The sequence below is a fragment of the Oncorhynchus masou genome, chromosome 28 (genome assembly GCF_036934945.1).
Source record: "Oncorhynchus masou masou isolate Uvic2021 chromosome 28, UVic_Omas_1.1, whole genome shotgun sequence".
NCBI classification, from domain to species: Eukaryota; Metazoa; Chordata; class Actinopteri; order Salmoniformes; family Salmonidae; genus Oncorhynchus; species Oncorhynchus masou.
In genome coordinates this window covers 72,668,516-72,688,341 of record NC_088239.1, presented here as the reverse complement: position 1 = coordinate 72,688,341, position 19,826 = coordinate 72,668,516, and the positions used below count along the sequence as shown (strand labels likewise).

At 43.8% G+C, this 19,826-nt stretch overlaps 2 protein-coding genes across 4 annotated transcripts in view; both read left to right on the top strand.

Annotated features, from left to right (window-relative positions):
- polm (polymerase (DNA directed), mu) overlaps window positions 1-19,826 on the top strand; it is a 392,822-nt gene that overhangs the window by 172,964 nt on the left and 200,032 nt on the right. The gene's annotated exons all lie outside the window — the stretch shown is intronic.
- The window catches only part of pargl (poly (ADP-ribose) glycohydrolase, like), a 28,479-nt gene continuing 11,007 nt past the window's right edge, over window positions 2,355-19,826 (top strand). The window contains exons 1-16 of one of the 3 annotated variants that reach the window (XM_064943190.1): window positions 4,142-4,278; window positions 10,852-11,206; window positions 11,753-12,111; window positions 12,257-12,370; window positions 12,520-12,612; window positions 13,517-13,588; window positions 15,736-15,823; window positions 16,394-16,553; window positions 16,669-16,748; window positions 16,940-17,012; window positions 17,105-17,180; window positions 17,357-17,504; window positions 17,603-17,681; window positions 17,765-17,873; window positions 17,996-18,104; window positions 18,280-18,408. In XM_064943190.1, the coding sequence (XP_064799262.1) occupies window positions 11,005-11,206; window positions 11,753-12,111; window positions 12,257-12,370; window positions 12,520-12,612; window positions 13,517-13,588; window positions 15,736-15,823; window positions 16,394-16,553; window positions 16,669-16,748; window positions 16,940-17,012; window positions 17,105-17,180; window positions 17,357-17,504; window positions 17,603-17,681; window positions 17,765-17,873; window positions 17,996-18,104; window positions 18,280-18,408 (1,891 nt within the window). In that variant the 5' untranslated portion in view covers window positions 4,142-4,278; window positions 10,852-11,004. Of the gene's footprint in view, window positions 2,610-4,141; window positions 4,279-10,851; window positions 11,207-11,752; window positions 12,112-12,256; window positions 12,371-12,519; window positions 12,613-13,516; window positions 13,589-15,735; window positions 15,824-16,393; window positions 16,554-16,668; window positions 16,749-16,939; window positions 17,013-17,104; window positions 17,181-17,356; window positions 17,505-17,602; window positions 17,682-17,764; window positions 17,874-17,995; window positions 18,105-18,279; window positions 18,409-19,826 lie in introns of those variants that run through there. The other 2 variants (XM_064943192.1, XM_064943191.1) reach the window with 2 other exon arrangements.

Sequence of the window (19,826 nt, the reverse complement as noted above, 5' to 3'; positions counted from 1 at the left end):
ATGTATTACATAAGGATGCAGTCGATGATATAGAGTACAGTATATACGTATGCATATGAGATGAATAATGTAGGGTAAGTAACATTATATAAGGTAGCATTGTTTAAAGTGGCTAGTGATATATATACATCATTTCCCATTATTAAAGTGGCTGGAGTTGAGTCAGTGTCAGTGTGTTGGCAGCAGCCACTCAATGTTAGTGGTGGCTGTTTAACAGTCTGATGGCCTTGAGATAGAAGCTGTTTTTCAGTCTCTCGGTCCCAGCTTTGATGCACCTGTACTGACCTCGCCTTCTGGATGAATAGCGGGGTGAACAGGCAGTGGCTCGGGTGGTTGATGTCCTTGATGATCTTTATGGCCTTCCTGTAACATCGGGTGGTGTAGGTGTCCTGGAGGGCAGGTAGTTTGCCCCCGGTGATGCATTGTGCAGATCTCACTACCCTCTGGAGAGCCTTACGGTTGAGGGCGGAGCAGTTGCCGTACCAGGCGGTGATACAGCCCGCCAGGATGCTCTCGATTGTGCATCTGTAGAAGTTTGTGAGTGCTTTTGGTGACAAGCCGAATTTCTTCAGCCTCCTGAGGTTGAAGAGGCGCTGCTGCGCCTTCTTCACGATGCTGTCTGTGTGGGTGGACCAATTCAGTTTGTCTGTGATGTGTATGCCGAGGAACTTAAAACTTGCTACTCTCTCCACTACTGTTCCATCGATGTGGATAGGGGGGTGTTCCCTCTGCTGTTTCCTGAAGTCCACAATCATCTCCTTAGTTTTGTTGACGTTGAGTGTGAGGTTATTGTCCTGACACCACACTCCGAGGGCCCTCACCTCCTCCCTGTAGGCCGTCTCGTCGTTGTTGGTAATCAAGCCTACCACTGTTGTGTCGTCCGCAAACTTGATGATTGAGTTGGAGGCGTGCGTTGCCGCGCAGTCGTGGGTGAACAGGGAGTACAGGAGAGGGCTCAGAACGCACCCTTGTGGGGCCCCAGTGTTGAGGATCAGCGGGGAGGAGATGTTGTTACCTACCCTCACCACCTGGGGGCGGCCCGTCAGGAAGTCCAGTACCCAGTTGCACAGGGCGGGGTCGAGACCCAGGGTCGTAAACACACCAGCCAGCTGGTCTGCGCATGCTCTGATGGCGCGGCTTGGGATGCCATCTGGGCCTGCAGCCTTGCGAGGGTTAACACGTTTAAATGTTTTACTCACCTCGGCTGCAGTGAAGGAGAGACCACATGTTTCCATTGCAGGCCGTGTCAGTGGCACTGTATTGTCCTCAAAGCGGGCAAAAAAGTTATTTAGTCTGCCTGGGAGCAAGACATCCTGGTCCGTGACTGGGCTGGATTTCTTCCTGTAGTCCGTGATTGACTGTAGACCCTCTTGTGCCTCTTGTGTCTGAGCCGTTGAATTAAGATTCTACTTTGTCTCTGTACTGACGCTTAGCTTGTTTGATAGCCTTACGGAGGGAATAGCTGCACTGTTTGTATTCAGTCATGTTACCAGACACCTTGCCCTGATTGAAAGCAGTGGTTCGCGCTTTCAGTTTCACGCGAATGCTGCCATCAATCCACGGTTTCTGATTAGGGAATGTTTTAATCGTTGCTATGGGAACGACATCTTCAACGCACGTTCTAATGAACTCGCACACCGAATCAGCATATTCGTCAATGTTGTTATCTGACGCAATACGAAACATGTCCCAGTCCACGTGATGGAAGCAGTCTTGGAGTGTGGAGTCAGCTTGGTCGGACCAGCGTTGGACAGACCTCAGCGTGGGAGCTTCTTTTTTTTGTTTTTGTCTGTAGGCAGGGATCAGCAAAATGGAGTCGTGGTCAGCTTTTCCGAAAGGGGGGCGGGGCAGGGCCTTATATGCGTCTCGGAAGTTAGAGTAACAGTGATCCAAGGTTTTTCCACCCCTGGTTGCGCAATCAATATGCTGATAAAATTTAGGGAGTCTTGTTTTCAGATTAGCCTTGTTAAAATCCCCAGCAACAATGAATGCAGCCTCCGGATAAATGGTTTCCAGTTTGCAAAGAGTTAAATAAAGTTTGTTCAGATCCATCGATGTGTCTGCTTGGGGGGGGATATATACGGCTGTGATTATAATCGAAGAGAATTCTCTTGGTAGATAATGCGGTCTACATTTGATTGTGAGGAATTTTAAATCAGGTGAACAGAAGGATTTGAGTTCCTGTATGTTTCTTTCATCGCACCATGCCTCCATACGCCCCCACCCCTCTTCTTACCAGAAAGGTGTTTGTTTCTGTCGGCGCGATGCGTGGAGAAACCCGTTGGCTGCACCGCTTCGGATAGCGTCTCTCCAGTGAGCCATGTTTCCGTGAAGCACAGAACGTTACAGTCTCTGATGTCCCTCTGGAATGCTACCCTTGCTCGGATTTCATCAACCTTGTTGTCAAGAGACTGGACATTGGCAAGAAGAATGCTAGGAAGTGGGGCACGATGTGCCTGTCTCCGTAGTCTGACCAGAAGACCGCCTCGTTTCCCTCTTTTTCGGAGTCGTTTTTTTGGGTCGCTGCATGCGATCCATTCCGTTGTCCTGTTTGTGAGGCAGAACACAGGATCCGCGTCGCGAAAAACATATTCTTGGTCGTACTGATGGTGAGTTGACGCTGATCTTATATACAGTAGTTCTTCTAGACTGTATGTAATGAAACCTAAGATGACCTGGGGTACTAATGTAAGAAATAACACGTTTAAATAAAAAATAAAAAAGTTTATGTAAATTAAGTTATGTTTTGAGAGTTTTCAAAAAAGTTATGAAGATGATTTAATGATGAATGATTTTTAAGAGTACAAGAGGGCATACCGGGCTACGCAATGATAAGTTGACATTCAAGTATTTATTTTTTACTTGAAGGCTAGCCAACTAGTCAACTATCTAGTAAACACTTCGGATACGAGGCTGGTGTCTCTTTTTTAACTAAATTAAACATATATCTTGTAATTGAACAAAATAGTAAGATGGCGAATAACTGGGGAACATGTTTTTTAAATTTTAAATGTAACATTTTTTTAACTAGGCAAGTCAATTACAAACAAATTCTTATTTACCATGACGGCTTATCCCGGCCAAACCCGGACGACACTGGGCCAATTGTGCGCCACCCTATGGAACTCCCAATCACGGACGGATGTGATACATTTTGAAACCGAACCAGGGACTGTAGATGCAGGGACCTCTTGCACTGAGATGCAGTGCCTTAGACAGCTGCGCCACTTGGGAGCCCATATGCCGATAATACGGGACATATTTTTTTTGCTATACCGCTTATCAAAAAGATGATAATCGTAGTATTTCCATTGAAATGTCAAACACCCATAATTACAAAACATTGATGGCTTGATCACAAGATAACGCTGTTGAATATACCGATAATATGATAATTACTAATGTTGAATCATAGAATAGAGCTAGCTAGCTAGGTCGCAAATATCAATTAAGCTTAGCTGAGCAGAGAGCTATTTCCTTAAATATAATTATGAAATAGAAATCGCTAGCAAGTTAGGTGACAAATCTGCCAGTAAATCTGTTCGTTGAATAAGTGATTTAAACCAGAAAAATTGTCTAGCTCTTTTTTTACGAGTCAACATTATCTGCTTAACCAGCTAGTCCTGTTTAGTTTAGCATTTTACATTTCGGGAACCCAGGGCTAGTTCATTCCATTTTTTTTTTTGTTTATTTAGCTTATTCCACAAAATACTGATGAAGTGGGCGATTACTTAATGGTATATTTGTGACCTAGCTAGCTAGCTTTATTCTATGACTCAACATTTAGTAAGAGATCTGCAAATCAACTAGCTCTGTTTAGCTTAGCAATTTACATTGCTGTCCTCGTTTGTGTAGCTTATTCAATTTAACATTTCAATAAAACAAATGTTAGCTGACTTTCTTGTATATTTGCTAGCTCCATTCACTAATTCAATATGAGTAGCTAATTCTGTAGCTATTCTGAGTTCAAACCTATTCTATGTTTCCAAAAGTTGTTCAACTGTTAAACTCTGACCATTGACCTTTTAGAAACCAATCGGATTTGTTCTCCTCTAAACCAATCAGATTATTTCTGCCCTAAGAACAACATTGACTTCACTTCATAAAAACACGCACGTATGGCGTTACGTCATATGCACAGTCGATGTGCTTGAAAATTTGCCTAGTCTCCGTTTCACTTTCAATTTCAGGATTGCTGGAACTTCGCGGAGAGTTCTAGATGGAAAAGCGCATATTTTTGCTCTTCAGAAATTAGCTGCGGATTCGGGCATCATTTAAGTGAGTAGCCCACCTACACAATGCATCCCCGGTGCGTGTAACGCTTATCAATCCAATTATCAAATAGTATTGTTCAATTTGAATAATAGAAACGGAGTTAAACATTTTCAATGTTGTAATTGACCTTATGTCGTTTGAAAAGAGAAAGTAAAAATATTGGTGCGGTTATTGTCAAATACATGGTTTTAGTGGACGCCACTAAGCTACTACAGTGCACAGAGCGAGACCCTATACTCATCCAAAGTGATAATTGGTTGTGTATGGTCCGATCGGTCCTTTTACCCTTGACACATTGGCTTCCGGGTTAAGCGGGCAGGTGTTAAGAAGCGCTGTTTGTTATGTTTGAGGACGCATGACTCGATCTTCGCGTCCCGAGCCCGTTGGATTAGACAGGATATCATTTGTGGAGAAAAATAAATAAATAAAGAACCAACACACACACACACATACCAGAGCAGACAGGAAAGCGAGTGCTACGATTCACGGACTTCGGCCCTTTAGAGGCGAAGTTGGGCACATAACAGGCCGTCACTGTGCGCAAACACACACACATCCATACATACAACTTCAGACTATAGGCATACACTCTTCTAATGGCCATGGTGCGTTATGAGCACAACCTTGATGAAGAAACTCTTAGCTCTGTCACTGACTGAGAAGAGACCTGGGATTGAGTCCCTATCATTCTGCCCTCTGAAGTGGCTACAATGTTCTGCTGTGTAGCAAACACCTTTCGTAGCCTACAGTAGTTTCGAAGTCTTAACATCCTGGCCTATGTGACGAAAGGAACGTTCAGAATAGGGGGTGTCAATCTTTGTGTAATGGCAACTTAACGACCATGGTGCTTTACTAACAGTAGTATTTCCCCCTTAGGGCAACTATTCTAACGACTGTAAATAGTACATGAGCACACCCAATGAAACAAATTATCTTGAGATTACATTACATTTAAGTCATTTAGCAGACGCTCTTATCCAGAGCGACTTACAAATTGGTGAATTCACCTTCTGACATCCAGATATGTTGCTATGTCGAACTGCCTTCCAAATTCGCTACAATTGCTATTTTGCTGCCCATTACAAACCTACACTGGCCCACTATATTGAGAACCAATAACCTGTACGCTAACAGTAGGTTGCAGTGGGCAAGTGAAATTAAATGAGACTATAGTTTAACGGCATTATAGGTCTATAGGCCTATCCAATGACTGTGGGAGGAGTGAAGGAGGGATTTTATGCAAACGTGTCTGTGGAACGAGAGTTAACTCAAGGACCACTCCTGCAAAGCAATGTAATTTAGGTGCTGTTTGAATATATTCATGAATGGATTCTCAGTTTCTTGAAATACTTTTTGAATTTAGATCAATTATTATGTGGACACCTGCTCTTCTAGTATCTCATTCCAAAATCATGGGCATTATTATGGAGTTGCTACTAAAACAGTCTCCACTCTTCTGGGAAGGATTTCCACTAGATGTTGGAATATTGCTGCGGGGACTTGCTTCCATTCAGCAACAAGAGCATTAGTGAAGTTGGGCACCGATGTTGGGCGATTAGGCCTGGCTCACAGTCGGAGTTCCAATTCATTCCAAGTGTGTTCAGTGGGGTTGAGGTCAGGGCTCTGTGCAGGCCAGTCAAGTTCTTTCACACTAATCTCAACAAACCATTTCTGTATGGACCTCGCATTGTGCACAGGGGTATTGTCATGCTGAAATAGGAAAATGCCTTACAGAAACTGTTGCCACAAAGTTGGAAGCACAGAATCGTCGAGAATGTCATTGTATGCTGTAGTTTTAAGATTTCCCTTCACTGGAACTAAGAAGCCTACCCCGAAAAATGAAAATCAGACCCAGACCATTATTCCTCCTCCTCCAAGCAAAGTTGGCACTATGCATTCGGCAGGTAGTGTTCTCCTGGCATTCGCCAAACCTTGATTCGACTGCCAGATGGTGAAGCGTGATTCATCACTCCAGAGAACGCTTTTCCACTGCTCCAGAGTCCAATGGTGGTGAGCTTTACACCACTCCAGCCGATGCTTGGCATTGCGCATGGTGATCTTAGGCTTGTGTGAGGCTGCCATGGAAACCCATTTCGTGAAGCTCCCGTCGAACAGTTCTTGTGCTGACGTTGCTTCCAGTGGCAGTTTGGAACTCGGTAGTGAGTGTTGCAAGGACAGACAATTTTTACACGATTCAGCACTCGGTGGTCCCATTGTATGAGCTTGTGTGGCCTAGATGTTTCCACTTTACAATAACAGCACTAGCAGGGCAGAAAATTTACCAACTGGCTTGTTGGAAAGATGACATCCTATGACGGTGCCACGTTGAAAGTCACTCTTCAGTAAGGCCATTCTAATGCCAATGTTTGGCTATTGAGATTGCATGGCTGTTTGCGTGATTCAATGTGCTTGATTTTATACACCTGTCAGCAATGGGTGTGGCTCAAATAGCCAAATCCACTAAAATGATCTTTTTGCGCAAAAACATGCCCTCCGCCCGAAATGCCAGATTGCCAATCCACCCCTGCCACTAACTTAACAGCCACCACCCACACTTCTCTATGAGATGAAATGTGCATGACTTTAGAGATACAGGCAGCAATGTGATACACTAACCACCACACTGTTGTTCCTTTGCTCACCCGCTCAGACCATTAACATATTTAGCAAAAAGGAACATTCATAACTTATACCAGTGATTAAGATATTCTTAGCAGGATAATGTTAAACTTGCATGCATGATTTCAGTTTTGAACTGTTGTAAATGTAGCCTACACACAATTTCCTTTTTCTCAAAGTGGAAAAATAAGATATGACCCAGGTGAGCCAACATATATAACGGTTCCATCTGAGTGTAGGCCATGAGACCACAATGCACTGCAGCTCTGCAGAGCGTCATGGAAACTCCCTCTCTGTGTGGGCAGAAAGCAGGAAGTGGTGTGATTCTCAGAAACAGGTTTAGAAGTGATATACACCCATCAGAATGAAAATAAATGCACAAAAGAAGACATTGTAATGACTTGATTTCTGGAATAGGCTCTTTGAGGATTTTGTTTTTAGCCTTCACCTCCAAGTCAGTCATGAGTCATCCCAGGTTTCAGCATCCCTTAGGTAGAAATAAGTCAGAGTTAAAATCTGTCATTTACAGCTTTATTATTGAGTAAAACATTAATACACAGTAGCAGTTTGTTTGCTTGTAAATAATTGTTTTCCTTGATCATTTGCACACAAAAAAACAAGTTAGACCGGCCCATCTGGGTAAAAACTGTGTGTAACAGTATATCTTTAGACCGTCCCCTCGCCCATACCCGGGCGCGAACCAGGGACCCTCTGCACACATCAACAACAGTCACCCACAAAGCATTGTTACCCATCGCTCCACAAAAGCCGCGGCCCTTGCAGAGCAAGGGGAACTACTACTTCAAGGTCTCAGAGCAAGTGACGTCACTGATTGAAACGCTATTTAGTGCGCACCACCGCTAACTAAGCTAGCCGTTTCACATCCGTTACATGTGTCACAACCTGACCTTAGTATTCTTTGTTTTCTTTATTATTTTGGTCAGTGGCGTGCCGTGGGCCTGGGGCCTGGGCCTTCAGTGAGGTCCTACACAGTCCCACCCGAATTAATCCACCTCTTATTACCACCATTATGATGCCATGGCTCTAGACACTATACATTTAGACAGAAACGCAGTATAACCAGGCGTTGCATCACCTTGAAATTGACATTTTTATTCAGAGAATTGCAGGGGAAGAGTACAATACAGTACAGTTCAACTAATAGGCAAGAAAATAGTTGAGTGCAACAGAGTTATATTAATATTCTTCTTCTATCCATTTCTGGTCCACAAACTTCAAGCTTTAAGTCCCCCCCCCCGCCAAAAATACAGTTCCTGTTTACCCAAAAACATGACACAATCAATGAGTCAATATTTCCCTATTTTTCTTCACCTTTTTATTGTGCAGCTCCGTTGCCCTGCGCGCTTGTTAGTTGAGCTGTAGATCCACTCGGTTGTCCCCAAAGGTTTTCAAAAGCACCATTGCTTGTAAGTGGCCAGCCGTAATTTGGTGTCTCGTTGCTGCCTTGGTTAGACAACTCAAGTTTGCAAAGCCAGTGTGGCTCCAAACACCAAATCGATCACTTGCAAATAATAGGCATTCCCAGCAGTACAGTTTGCAGTGTTCCTCGGTGCCTGTGAGCCATTGATAGCGCTCGTAGTTGGAACTTTGAAAGTGGCGAACGAACCCCTTTCCCGCCTGTGACAGGCTTTGTAGCGTCGGCGTCGGGTGACCTCTCCTTACAATGTCTAACTTTTCTTGAAAAGTTTGTCTTGAGAATGGCGTTATAATTATATCCTCGACCAAATCGATATCTTCTCCTCCTTCCGCCATTGTGGGTTGAAAAAACAGCTTATTAGTAAGCAAATTAATTTGTTTATCAAATTCAGTTTCCTAGTTCTGAGGTTCTGCATAGACCTGCCCATAGGACTTGCCTCTCAATATTGGTAATCCAATCAAAAGACGTGCACGCACTACGCCTGCTAGCTGGCTCCTGTGTAACACTGGAGCCAGCCAGCAGGCGTACAATAGCCAACTCTAAAGCTGATTGGTTGACACTAAATTTCCATTTCCATTCACTTTAAGCTACAAGCGCCCGCACTGTTGATTCTGAAGGCCTGAGGGCAGATTTTAGATCCCTGGCAACACATGATGGCTGAATATGATTGGATAAAAGATCTAACACAAAGACCAGCCCTCCAAATCTCAACCTGGGGCTGGAAGCAGTGCAACCAAGAGGAAAGCTATGAAATGAAGAGTGTAACTCTTACTCTGGGGAATAATTTAATACATATTTGTTGGAAAATGTATTTTAAAAATATATATATTCTGATGATGTTTATGCCAGCAGAGAAGGCCTTGCAGGCCCTGACGGCCCACCATTGATTTTGGTTAGGTCAGGCCCACCACTGATTTTGGTTAGGTCAGGGTGTGACGAGGGTGATATGTGTTTTTGCCCTGTCTAGGGTTTTTGTATGTTTATGGGGTTGTTACTAGTCTAGGTGTTTTCATGTCTATGGTTGCCTAGATTGGTTCTCAATCAGAGGCAGCTGTTTATTGTTGTCTCTGATTGGGGACCATATTTAGGTAGCCATATTCCTTGGGTATTTTGTGGGTTATTGTCTATGTATAGTTGCCTGTGTCAGCACCAGTGGTTATAGCATCACGTTTGTTTTGTTTAAGTGGTCTTCCTTTAATAAAGAGGAATGTATTCTAGTCACGCCTTGGTCTCATCGTTACAACGAACGTGACAGTGTGTGTGTGCTGCATTAATTTACCACTTTATAGTGTAGGCAAGGCTAATCTCACCAGCACTGAAGTGGTAGCGTCCCATTGATCCACAGATTTAATGAATAACCGTTTTCCCAGCCACACCAATATTTCATTTTTAATTTTCAAACAAATAAAGGTAAATTCTAAAATTTGAAAAACATTATAAAATCTCAATTTTAATGGGTTGAAAAATTCTAACATTTTCAACAGGTTTCTATTATTCAATTTGAACGAGTAGTCAGAAAATTGAGAAATTGAAACTAATATTCTATTTAATTTCATCAAGTGTATTAGACCATTTGACTGATAAGCGTTACACGGAACTAAGTGCCATCTTCTGATGGTTATATTTATCAAAGTGTCAATGTGACAACATGATTATATAGATTAGTCTGCGTTCATTTTGGTGTTATTTCAAAGACAAACAAACTAAATGGTCCATTTTCGTGGAACAGTAATTTCAATAATAATGTTTTAGTTTTTCAAAGTCATTGTCTCGTGGTTAATTATAAAAATCTGAAGTAAAATGATAAAAATCTAAAAGTTAAAATTCATCAAGAGCATTTGCCTCTGTCATATGGACACATTGATACATCGTGGTCCAGTAGTGGCTAAAGAAATGAAAGCATAGAAGGCCATTGCAGCAGCATGCCGATAACTTCCATCATCAAATGAGTAAAAGGCCTAAAGCAGACAAATAAAAACAGTAGAAAATATGATACATTCATCTCTCTGCCTGTCTGCCTCCCTTTCGATCTGTTTTGACTTGAGCTATTGCTAGTGAAGTTCAACATTGTATCAAATCATCACATTATATCAACTAGGCTATTCCGGGCCCTCAAAGTTTCCTGTGTCAGTGAGCTTGGAACAGAAAGCTGTTTAAATGACGTTTCCACTGGATATATGGATATCAGATCATGATATTTTGCTCTATCACACCAAGGCTTGGTGATTATCGAGGCCGGGAGTGTTGGAAAGATTTTTCAAATACTGAGGAACTATCATTTGCACTGGATATTAAAAAGACAGACTTTTTTGACTAACGTGAGGCAAATACATTTTTTGGGGGGTACGGTGCATTCTGAAAGTAGTCAGACCCCTTTTCCCTCATTTTGTTACGTTACATCCTTATTCTAAAATGGATCAAATTGTTTGTTTTCCTCATCAATCTACGCACAATACCCCATAATGACAAAGAAAAAAATGTTTTATAGAATTGTTAGTTTCTCCCATTCTTCTCTGCAGATCCTCTCAAGCTCTGTCAGGTTGGATGGGGAGAGTCGCTGCACAGCTATTTTCCGGTCTCTCCAGAGATGCTTGATCGTGTTCAAAGTCCGGGCTTTGGCTGGGCCACTCGAGGACATTGAGACTTGTCCCGAAGCCACTCCTGCGTTATGTATGTTCTTAAGGTCGTTGTCCCGTTGGAAGGTTAACCTTCGCCCCCAGTCTGAGGTCCTGAGCGCTTTGGATCAGGTTTTGATCAAGATCGCTTTGTACTTTGCTCCGTTCATCTTTCCCTTGATCCTGACTAGTCTCCCAGTCCCTGCCGCTGAAAAACATCCCCACAGCGTGATGCTGCCACCACCATGCTTCACCGTAGGTATGGTGCCAGTTTTCCTCCAGATGTGACGCATAGAGACAGAAAAATGGTTTAATTTGTTTATTTATTGCAACAGCACAAATTCTTGCTGTTTTTTTTATTGCTGCACCCTACATCTTGAGGTTATGAGAAAGTGCAGTTGTCTTAGGTCTGATATCTGATTGGAGGTTAACTTTACAGTAATGCCATTGGTCATCAACTGAGATGTTGAATCCAAACAACTCAGATGTTATAAAATGGTCTCAGATTCATTGTCCTTTATCTTTGTTCCTGACCAGCTGTGGTCACACACACACACACACACACTCTCTTATCACTCTCTCTCTGTCTTCTCCCCCCTTGAATGCCTTGTATGTAAATCCTTTCATTTTATAATGAGTCAGATAAACATTTTAGTAGACTTTGCATACAAATGACATAGTCTTATCATAGGTCACATGTGAGGTATATTTAATATAACCTACAGTATATGTTGATATGATAAATATCACCCAGCATCAGGAGCAGACAGTATAAGCCTACTCCTGTCTCTCTGTCTATCTCCAGGTATGGGCGATCGTAACAACAGTTCCCAAATGAAAGCTGTCATGCAGCACAAGAACAGGGATCAGGGGGTTAAACGCAACCCAAACGGAGAGGTCCCTGTTGGAAACCTGGTCGACGTTGACAAAACTTTGGTCACCAAATCACTGCACAGAGACAGTGAGAAAGAGGGGGATGGAAAGGCGGGTGGAGGAGGGGACGCAAATAGAGGGAAGGATAGAGGAAGGAAAAGAGACACGGAGGGAGCGAGGGGTGAGGAGGAGAAGAGGTCGTGCTGCTCTCAGAAGCTGAAGAAAGTCCCTCAGTGTCACGTGGAGCTGGAGCAGCTGTCCTTCAGCAGAACTCACAACGTCCTCATAGATGTAAGAAACATAATTAAACCAGTGCAGATCAATAAAAAAGTTTGCATCTAAAGTGACAGAGTGAACTGGAACGTTTACACAAAACAATTACTACAAAGAGTGTCTCTCACTGTTCATTCATGTCTCTGTCTACCTCCCTATTCAGGTGAATGAGTTCTGCCATAAAAGGATATTAAAACCTCATTCTGGATGTCATGTGTGGCACAGTGACTTTGTTAAGATGCCCTGCTCACCAGAAAGCCTCATCAAGACTGGATGGGTGTGTTCATTGATTCATTCATTTACTGATGATCGATACATTATTTGTCAATTGATTGGTTCATTGAACATTTGGTTGATTGGTTGATTGATTTATTTGTTTGTTGGCTAATTTATTGATTGGTAATTTGGTTGATTGTCTTTTCCCAGGTATCCAGCACTGAGCGAAGTCGGTGGAAGGTGGTCTCTAAACAGCTGGAGAGTCTGGCCAAGAAGACCACTGCATCAGTGGGTGATGTAGAGGTACGACACATGCACACACGCCTCCATTATCCTAACATTTCCTAACACGCCTCCGTTATCCTAACATTTCCTAACACGCCTCCGTTATCCTAACATTTCCTAACACGCCTCCGTCATCCTAACATTTCCTAACACGCCTCCGTCATCCTAACATTTCCTAACACGCCTCCGTCATCCTAACATTTCCTAACACGCCTCCGTCATCCTAACATTTCCTAACACGCCTCCGTCATCCTAACATTTCCTAACACGCCTCCGTCATCCTAACATTTCCTAACACGCCTCCGTCATCCTAACATTTCCTAACACGCCTCCGTCATCCTAACATTTCCTAACACGCCTCCGTCATCCTAACATTTCCTAACACGCCTCCGTCATCCTAACATTTCCTAACACGCCTCCGTCATCCTAACATTTCCTAACACGCCTCCGTCATCCTAACATTTCCTAACACGCCTCCGTCATCCTAACATTTCCTAACACGCCTCCGTCATCCTAACATTTCCTAACACGCCTCCGTCATCCTAACATTTCCTAACACGCCTCCGTCATCCTAACATTTCCTAACACGCCTCCGTCATCCTAACATTTCCTAACACGCCTCCGTCATCCTAACATTTCCTAACACGCCTCCGTCATCCTAACATTTCCTAACACGCCTCCGTCATCCTAACATTTCCTAACACGCCTCCGTCATCCTAACATTTCCTAACACGCCTCCGTCATCCTAACATTTCCTAACATGAATCCGTCATCCTAACATTTCCTAACATGAATCCATTATCCTAACATTTCCTAACATGCCCCCTCAGGTTAACCTGGGTTTGTGGTAATAGTTAAGGTAGGGGTTAGCATGTTTGACCTGTACTGTTGAACAAAGATCTACATGTTTCTCTCCACTTAGAAAGCCATAAAGAAATACAACCCAAAGTATGAAGATCAATGGTCCTTTGATGCCCTGCATACCTTTGTTCAGGTCAGTTACCACTTCACTATAAATGGTCAACTTGCCCTCCAAATACACCTCTGCTGTTTTCAATCAGGATCTCAGCGATCACTGCCTCATTGCCTGTATCCGCTATGGGTCCGCGGTCAAACGACCACCCCTCATCACTGTCAAACGCTCCCTAAAACACTTCTGCGAGCAGGCCTTTCTAATCCACCTGACCCGGGTATCCTGGAAGGATATTGACCTCATCCCGTCAGTCGAGGAGGCCTGGTCGTTCTTTAAAAGTAATTTCCTCACCAGCTTAGATAAGCATGCCCCTTTAAAAAAATGCAGAACTAAGAACAGATAAAGCCCTTAGTTCACTCCAGACCTGACTGCCCTCGACCAGCACAAAAACATCCTGTGGCGAACTGCAATAGCATCGAATAGTCCCTGCAATATGCAACTGTTCAGGGAAGTCAGGAACCAATACACGCAGTCAGTCAGGAAAGCAAAGGCTAGCTTTTTCAAGCAGAAATTCTCATCCTGTAGCTCTAACTTCAAAAAGTTTTGGGACACTGTAAAGTTAGTACCTCAGCCACGCTCAAGGTACTAAATGATATCATAACCGCCATCGATAAAAGACAGTACTGTGCAGCCGTCTTCATTGACCTGGCCAAGGCTTTCAACTCTGTCAATCACCGTCTTCTTATCGGCAACTCAAAAGCCATGGTTTTTCTAATTACTGCCTCGCCTTGTTCACCAACTACTTTGCAGACAGAGTTCAGTGTGTCAAATCGGAGGGCATGTTGTCTGGACCTCTGGCAGTCTCTATGGGGGTACCACAGTGTTCAATTCTCGGGCCGACTCTTTTCTCTGTATATATCAATGATGTCGCTCTTGCTGCAGGCGATTCCCTGATCCACCTCTACGCAGACGACACCATTCTGTATACTTCTGTCCCTTCCTTGGACACTGTGCTAACTAACCTCCAAACGAGCTTCAATGCGATACAACACTCCTTCCGTGGCCTCCAACTGCTCTTAAACGTTAGTAAAACCAAATGCATGCTTTTCAACTGTTCGCTGCCCGACTAGCATCACCACCCTGTACGGTTCCGAGCTAGAATATGTGGACAACTATAATACCTAGGTATCTGGTTAGACCGTAAACTCTCCTTCCAGAGTCATATTAAACATCTCCAATCCAAAATCAAATCGAGAATCGGCTTTCTATTTCGCAACAAAGCCTCCTTCACTCACGCTGCAAAACTTACCCTTGTAAAACTGACTATCCTACCGATCCTCGATTTCAACGATGTCATCTACAAAATAGCTTCCAATACTCTACGCAGCAAACTGGATGCAGTCTATCACAGTGCCATCCGTTTTGTTACCAAATCATCTTATGCCACCCACCACTGCGTCCTGTATGCTCTAGTCAGCTGGCCCTCGCTACATATTCGTTGCCAGACCCACTGGCTCCAGGTCATCTACGTCTATGCTCGGTAAAGCTCCGCCTTATCTCAGTTCACTTGTCACGATAACACCCACCTGTAGTACACGTTCCAGTAGGTATATCTCACTGATCATCCCCAAAGCCAACACCTCATTTGGCCACCTTTCCTTCCAGTTCTCTCTTGCCTGTGACTGGAACGAATTGCAAAAATCGCTGAAGTTGGAGACTTTTACTTCCCTCACTAACTTTAAACATCAACTATCTGAGCAGCTAACCGATCGCTGCAGCTGTACATAGTCCATCTGTAAATAGCCCACCCAATCTACCTACCTCATCCCCATACTGTTTTTATTTTATTTACTTTTCTGCTCTTTTGCACACCAGTATCTCTACTTGCACATCATCACCTGCTCATTTATCACTCCAGTGTTAATCTGCTAAATTGTAATTATTCACTCCTATGGCCTATTTATTGCCTACCTCATACCTTTTGCACACAATGTATATAGACTTTCATTTTTCTACTGTGTCATTTACTTGTTTATTGTGTTGTCTTGTTTATTGTTTACTCTATGTGTAACTCTGTGTTGTTGTCTGTGTCACACTGCTTTGCTTTATCTTGGCCAGGTCACAGTTGTAAATGAGAACTTGTTCTCAACTAACCTACCTGGATAAATAAAGGTGATTTTTATTTTATTTTATTTTGTTACATATATTCTCCTTTCCCTCTTCTCTAGAAATCACCCAAAGAAGAGACATTCTACATGTCTGTTTTTCCTAAGATAGCAGAGCTGGCCTCCAGCCTGCCTCACTATATCAAGAAGGTAACAACATAGGAACTGCATTATGTACACTATATAGGGTAGAGAGGTAGTGTACTAAGTAGGGTACAGAGGTAGTGTACTATGAAGTGTGGCAGACCAGGTCGTTTGGTCAAGACGTTTACACAGATCAGACACGGACAGAGTAGGATTAGCTCGGTTTCAACGGTGTTTATTAAATAATAAATCAAAAAGAAAAGGATAGGTCGCCCCCATGAGACCCTACAGAGGTAGTGGACTATGTCGGGCACAGAGGTAGTGGACTATGTCGGGCACAGAGGTAGTGGACTATGTCGGGCACAGAGGTAGTGGACTATGTCGGGCACAGAGGTAGTGGACTATGTCGGGCACAGAGGTAGTGGACTATGTCGGGCACAGAGGTAGTGGACTATGTCGGGCACAGAGGTAGTGGACTATGTCGGGCACAGAGGTAGTGGACTATGTCGGGCACAGATTGTAGAGGTACTGAATGTGTGTTCTCTACTCAGTCTGATAAGTGTGTGTGTGTGTGTGTGTGTGTGTGTGTGTGTGTGTGTGTGTGTGTGTGTGTGTGTGTGTGTGTGTGTGTGTGTGGCTATCCCTCTACTCCAGAAGGGCCAGACTCAGTCCATCACGTTGTCCCAGAGACAGATAGCTTGTCTGCTGGCCAATGCCTTCTACTGCACCTTCCCCCACCGCAACTCTCCCAACCCCAGAGCAGAGTACCACAACTACCCCACCATCAACTTTAACAGGTCAGAACACACACAACAAACTCCACTGAGGACCCACACACATGGAGACAAACACGAAGTATTCCAACTTCAACAGATGATAACATGTGACCACTCGATCTCTCTGTGTTGTCAGTCTGTTTGAAAAGTGGTCTGAGAGGAAGAGAGAGAAGCTGAGAGCCCTCCTTCATTACTTCCACACTGTCACAGACCCAGGTACGTTACTACCACACACTACTATAGTCACTGGAATACAAGTGCTGTAGTGTACTGAAGGGTACAGAATGTAGGTTACAGGAACCTATTTAAGACCGTCTGATGAGTGTCGATGAGGAATACCCTCTGATTATAGTTGCTGTGGGAACCAGGTTTATCTGTCTGAACTTTGACCCTTGTTGCCATGACAGCGACCAGGCCCAATGGACTGGTGACCTTTGAGAGGCGCTACATCAGAGACAGAGACATGCCCTACTGGGGGAGGTACACTCACTCACTCACTCACTCACTCACTCACTCACTCACTCACTCACTCATTCCTAATATGTCCCCTCTTGTCTTTCTCTGTGTGTCAGTTGCAAAGAGACTGTTCCTAAACTCCATGTCACCTCAGAAGGCTGCATAGAGGAACAGGGAGCAGGGATGTTACAGGTTGGTGACATCTACTGGCTTGTGTGTGTAACACTGTATAAGTTTGTGTTCGTGAATTTTTGACTGTGTAATGCTAAGTGTGTGTGTGTGTGTAATGCTGTATGTGTTTGTGAATTTGTGAGTGTATAATGCTAAGAGTGTGTGTGTGTGTGTGTGTGTGTGTGTGTGTGTTGCAGGCAGACTTTGCCTGTAACATGATAGGAGGTGGAGTGTTGGGCTCAGGTCTGGTTCAGGAGGAGATTCTGTTCCTGATGAACCCTGAACTCATCGTATCTCGACTCTTCACTGAGAAACTAGGAGACAATGAGTGTCTCTTCATCACAGGTGTGTGTGTGTGTGTGTGTGTGTGTGATCACAGGTTATATCATCTCTCCTCCTCTCCATTTTTCTCCATTACATTTTCTCTCTCTATGTCTCTGTAGGTTCTCAACAGTTCAGTCAGTACAGTGGCTACAGTGACACTTTTAAGTGGGAAGGGCCTCACAGAGACGACATTGAGAGGTGAACACACACACTCACACACTCACTCACTCACACACACACTCACACACTAAAGTCCCTGATTGCTCTGCCTGTGTTTGCAGGGATGAGTGGCAGAGGCTACACAGACAGATTGTGGCCATGGATGCTCTCCACTTCAGACACCAGAGAGAACAGTACAACATGAAACAGGTCACCAGGGAACTCAACAAGGTGAGAGCCAACCCTCCTCTCTTGTAGGGGCCAGATTACAGCTGATTAGTAGTACTAGCTAGAGCAGAGCTGGGCTGGAGATAAATCTGATGTCCGTGGTGTCCTGTAATATCCTCCCTCAGGCGTACTGTGGCTTTAAGGCAGATGACAACACTTACCCAGACTTCCTTCCTGACATCGCCACGGGAAACTGGGGCTGCGGAGCCTTCAATGGAGACCCCAAACTTAAAGGTACCCCTAACTATTAACCCCTTACTTAAGTTAAAGGTACCATTAACTGTTGACCCTGGCTCCTAACTCCCCAAACAATAACTCAACTCTACCCACTGGATATTCCACATAGACCCACTCTGAAAATTCACAGAAAATTATACTGCGATCTGATTGGTTGTTTTTCCCCTCCCAGCTCTGGTCCAGCTGATGGCTGCAGCCAGGGCTAAGAGGGGCGTGGCTTTCTTCACATTCAATAACTTCATCTTGGAGAGAGAGCTGCAGGACATGCACCACCTACTGGTCACACACAGAACTACAGTGGGTGAGTTAGTACACACAGAACTACAGTGGGTGAGTTAGTACACACAGAACTACAGTGGGTGAGTTAGTACACACAGAACTACAGTGGGTGAGTTAGTACACACAGAATTACTACACTCCAGAGTATGTGATCTGAGTTGAGTGGTCAGGAATCCCGCTCATTGCTCCTGGAGCACTGCTCTGGCGTTCCATCTCCTTTCCAACCGCTCCGCTAAAAACCGCTCTGCACTCAAAATAAATGCTGCTTTTAATTCGCTCCATTCATTAAAATCACAATTGAACCAAAACCCATCTATTGTAACTACCTGGACCTACAGTACCATTTGGTTTTGAAGGATTGAAACCAAACCATTTGATTTGAATGAAAAGTATTTTAATACAAAGAAATACATTGTGAAGCATTTGCAAGTGCGACACTATTGGCTGGTAGGGACATAATGTGTTCAACATTTAAACAACATTTTGATGTATTAAATCATTATAGTCTATATAGTCTATACATTGCACATATAGGCTGTGACTTACTTACAATTAAATACAATTTAAACTAAAAATGCCTTATTAGACTCAGTCTATAGTGCCTTTGAATTAATCTTTAGAAACACAAGTTTGGCCAGTCTGCGGCTTCAGGCTCATGTGATGGTGCCTGGAGTCCAGAAGCACAGAGTACCTCGCTGCATTTGCAGAGCCGCTGGGAATGCTAACACCCTTTTGGCCACTCTTGCCATCCTGGGCAGAGATGCAGAGTTGTTGTTTTTTCTCTCTCTCTAAGTAGTCCTAAAGGTTTTTAGGCAAAATAACCCAATCAAAAGGGAAGCTCTTTGAAATTGGGAATATGCCAGGCATATTGGGTCAAAATCAATGATGGCCTTAGAGATTCCACAATGATTATTTAGTTGTGGACACCACATCACCACACTCCCTCTCTTGCTCTTGGTCCTCATCTTTTGTCACCTTGATTTTTGCACCTGTGTGTTTTATCAGTTTCTTTATGAAAATATTTAGTAGCTAAAGCAAGTGGCTATAGCAGCACACAAGTAGACTACAAATGCATGCTGGGTCGGGTGGCGTGCCCTGAGCTCCTGAAGTGAGCAAAATTGGAGCGGGCGAGAAGGCTGACGCTCCAGCCTTTAGGAATCTCGCTCCGCACTCCAGACAAATTGGGCAGCCTCCGCTCCTCACTCCGCTCCAGCTCCACTCTGCACACTTACAGTTGAAGTCGGAAGTTTACATACACCTTAGCCAAATACATTTAAACTCAGTTTTTCACAATTCCTGACATTTAATCAGAGTAAAAATGTGCTGTTTGGAAGACCCATTTGCGACAAAGCCTTAACTTCCTGACAGATGTCTTGAGATGTTGCTTCAATATATCCACATAATTGTCCTGCCTCGTGATGCTGTCTTTTGTGAAGTGCA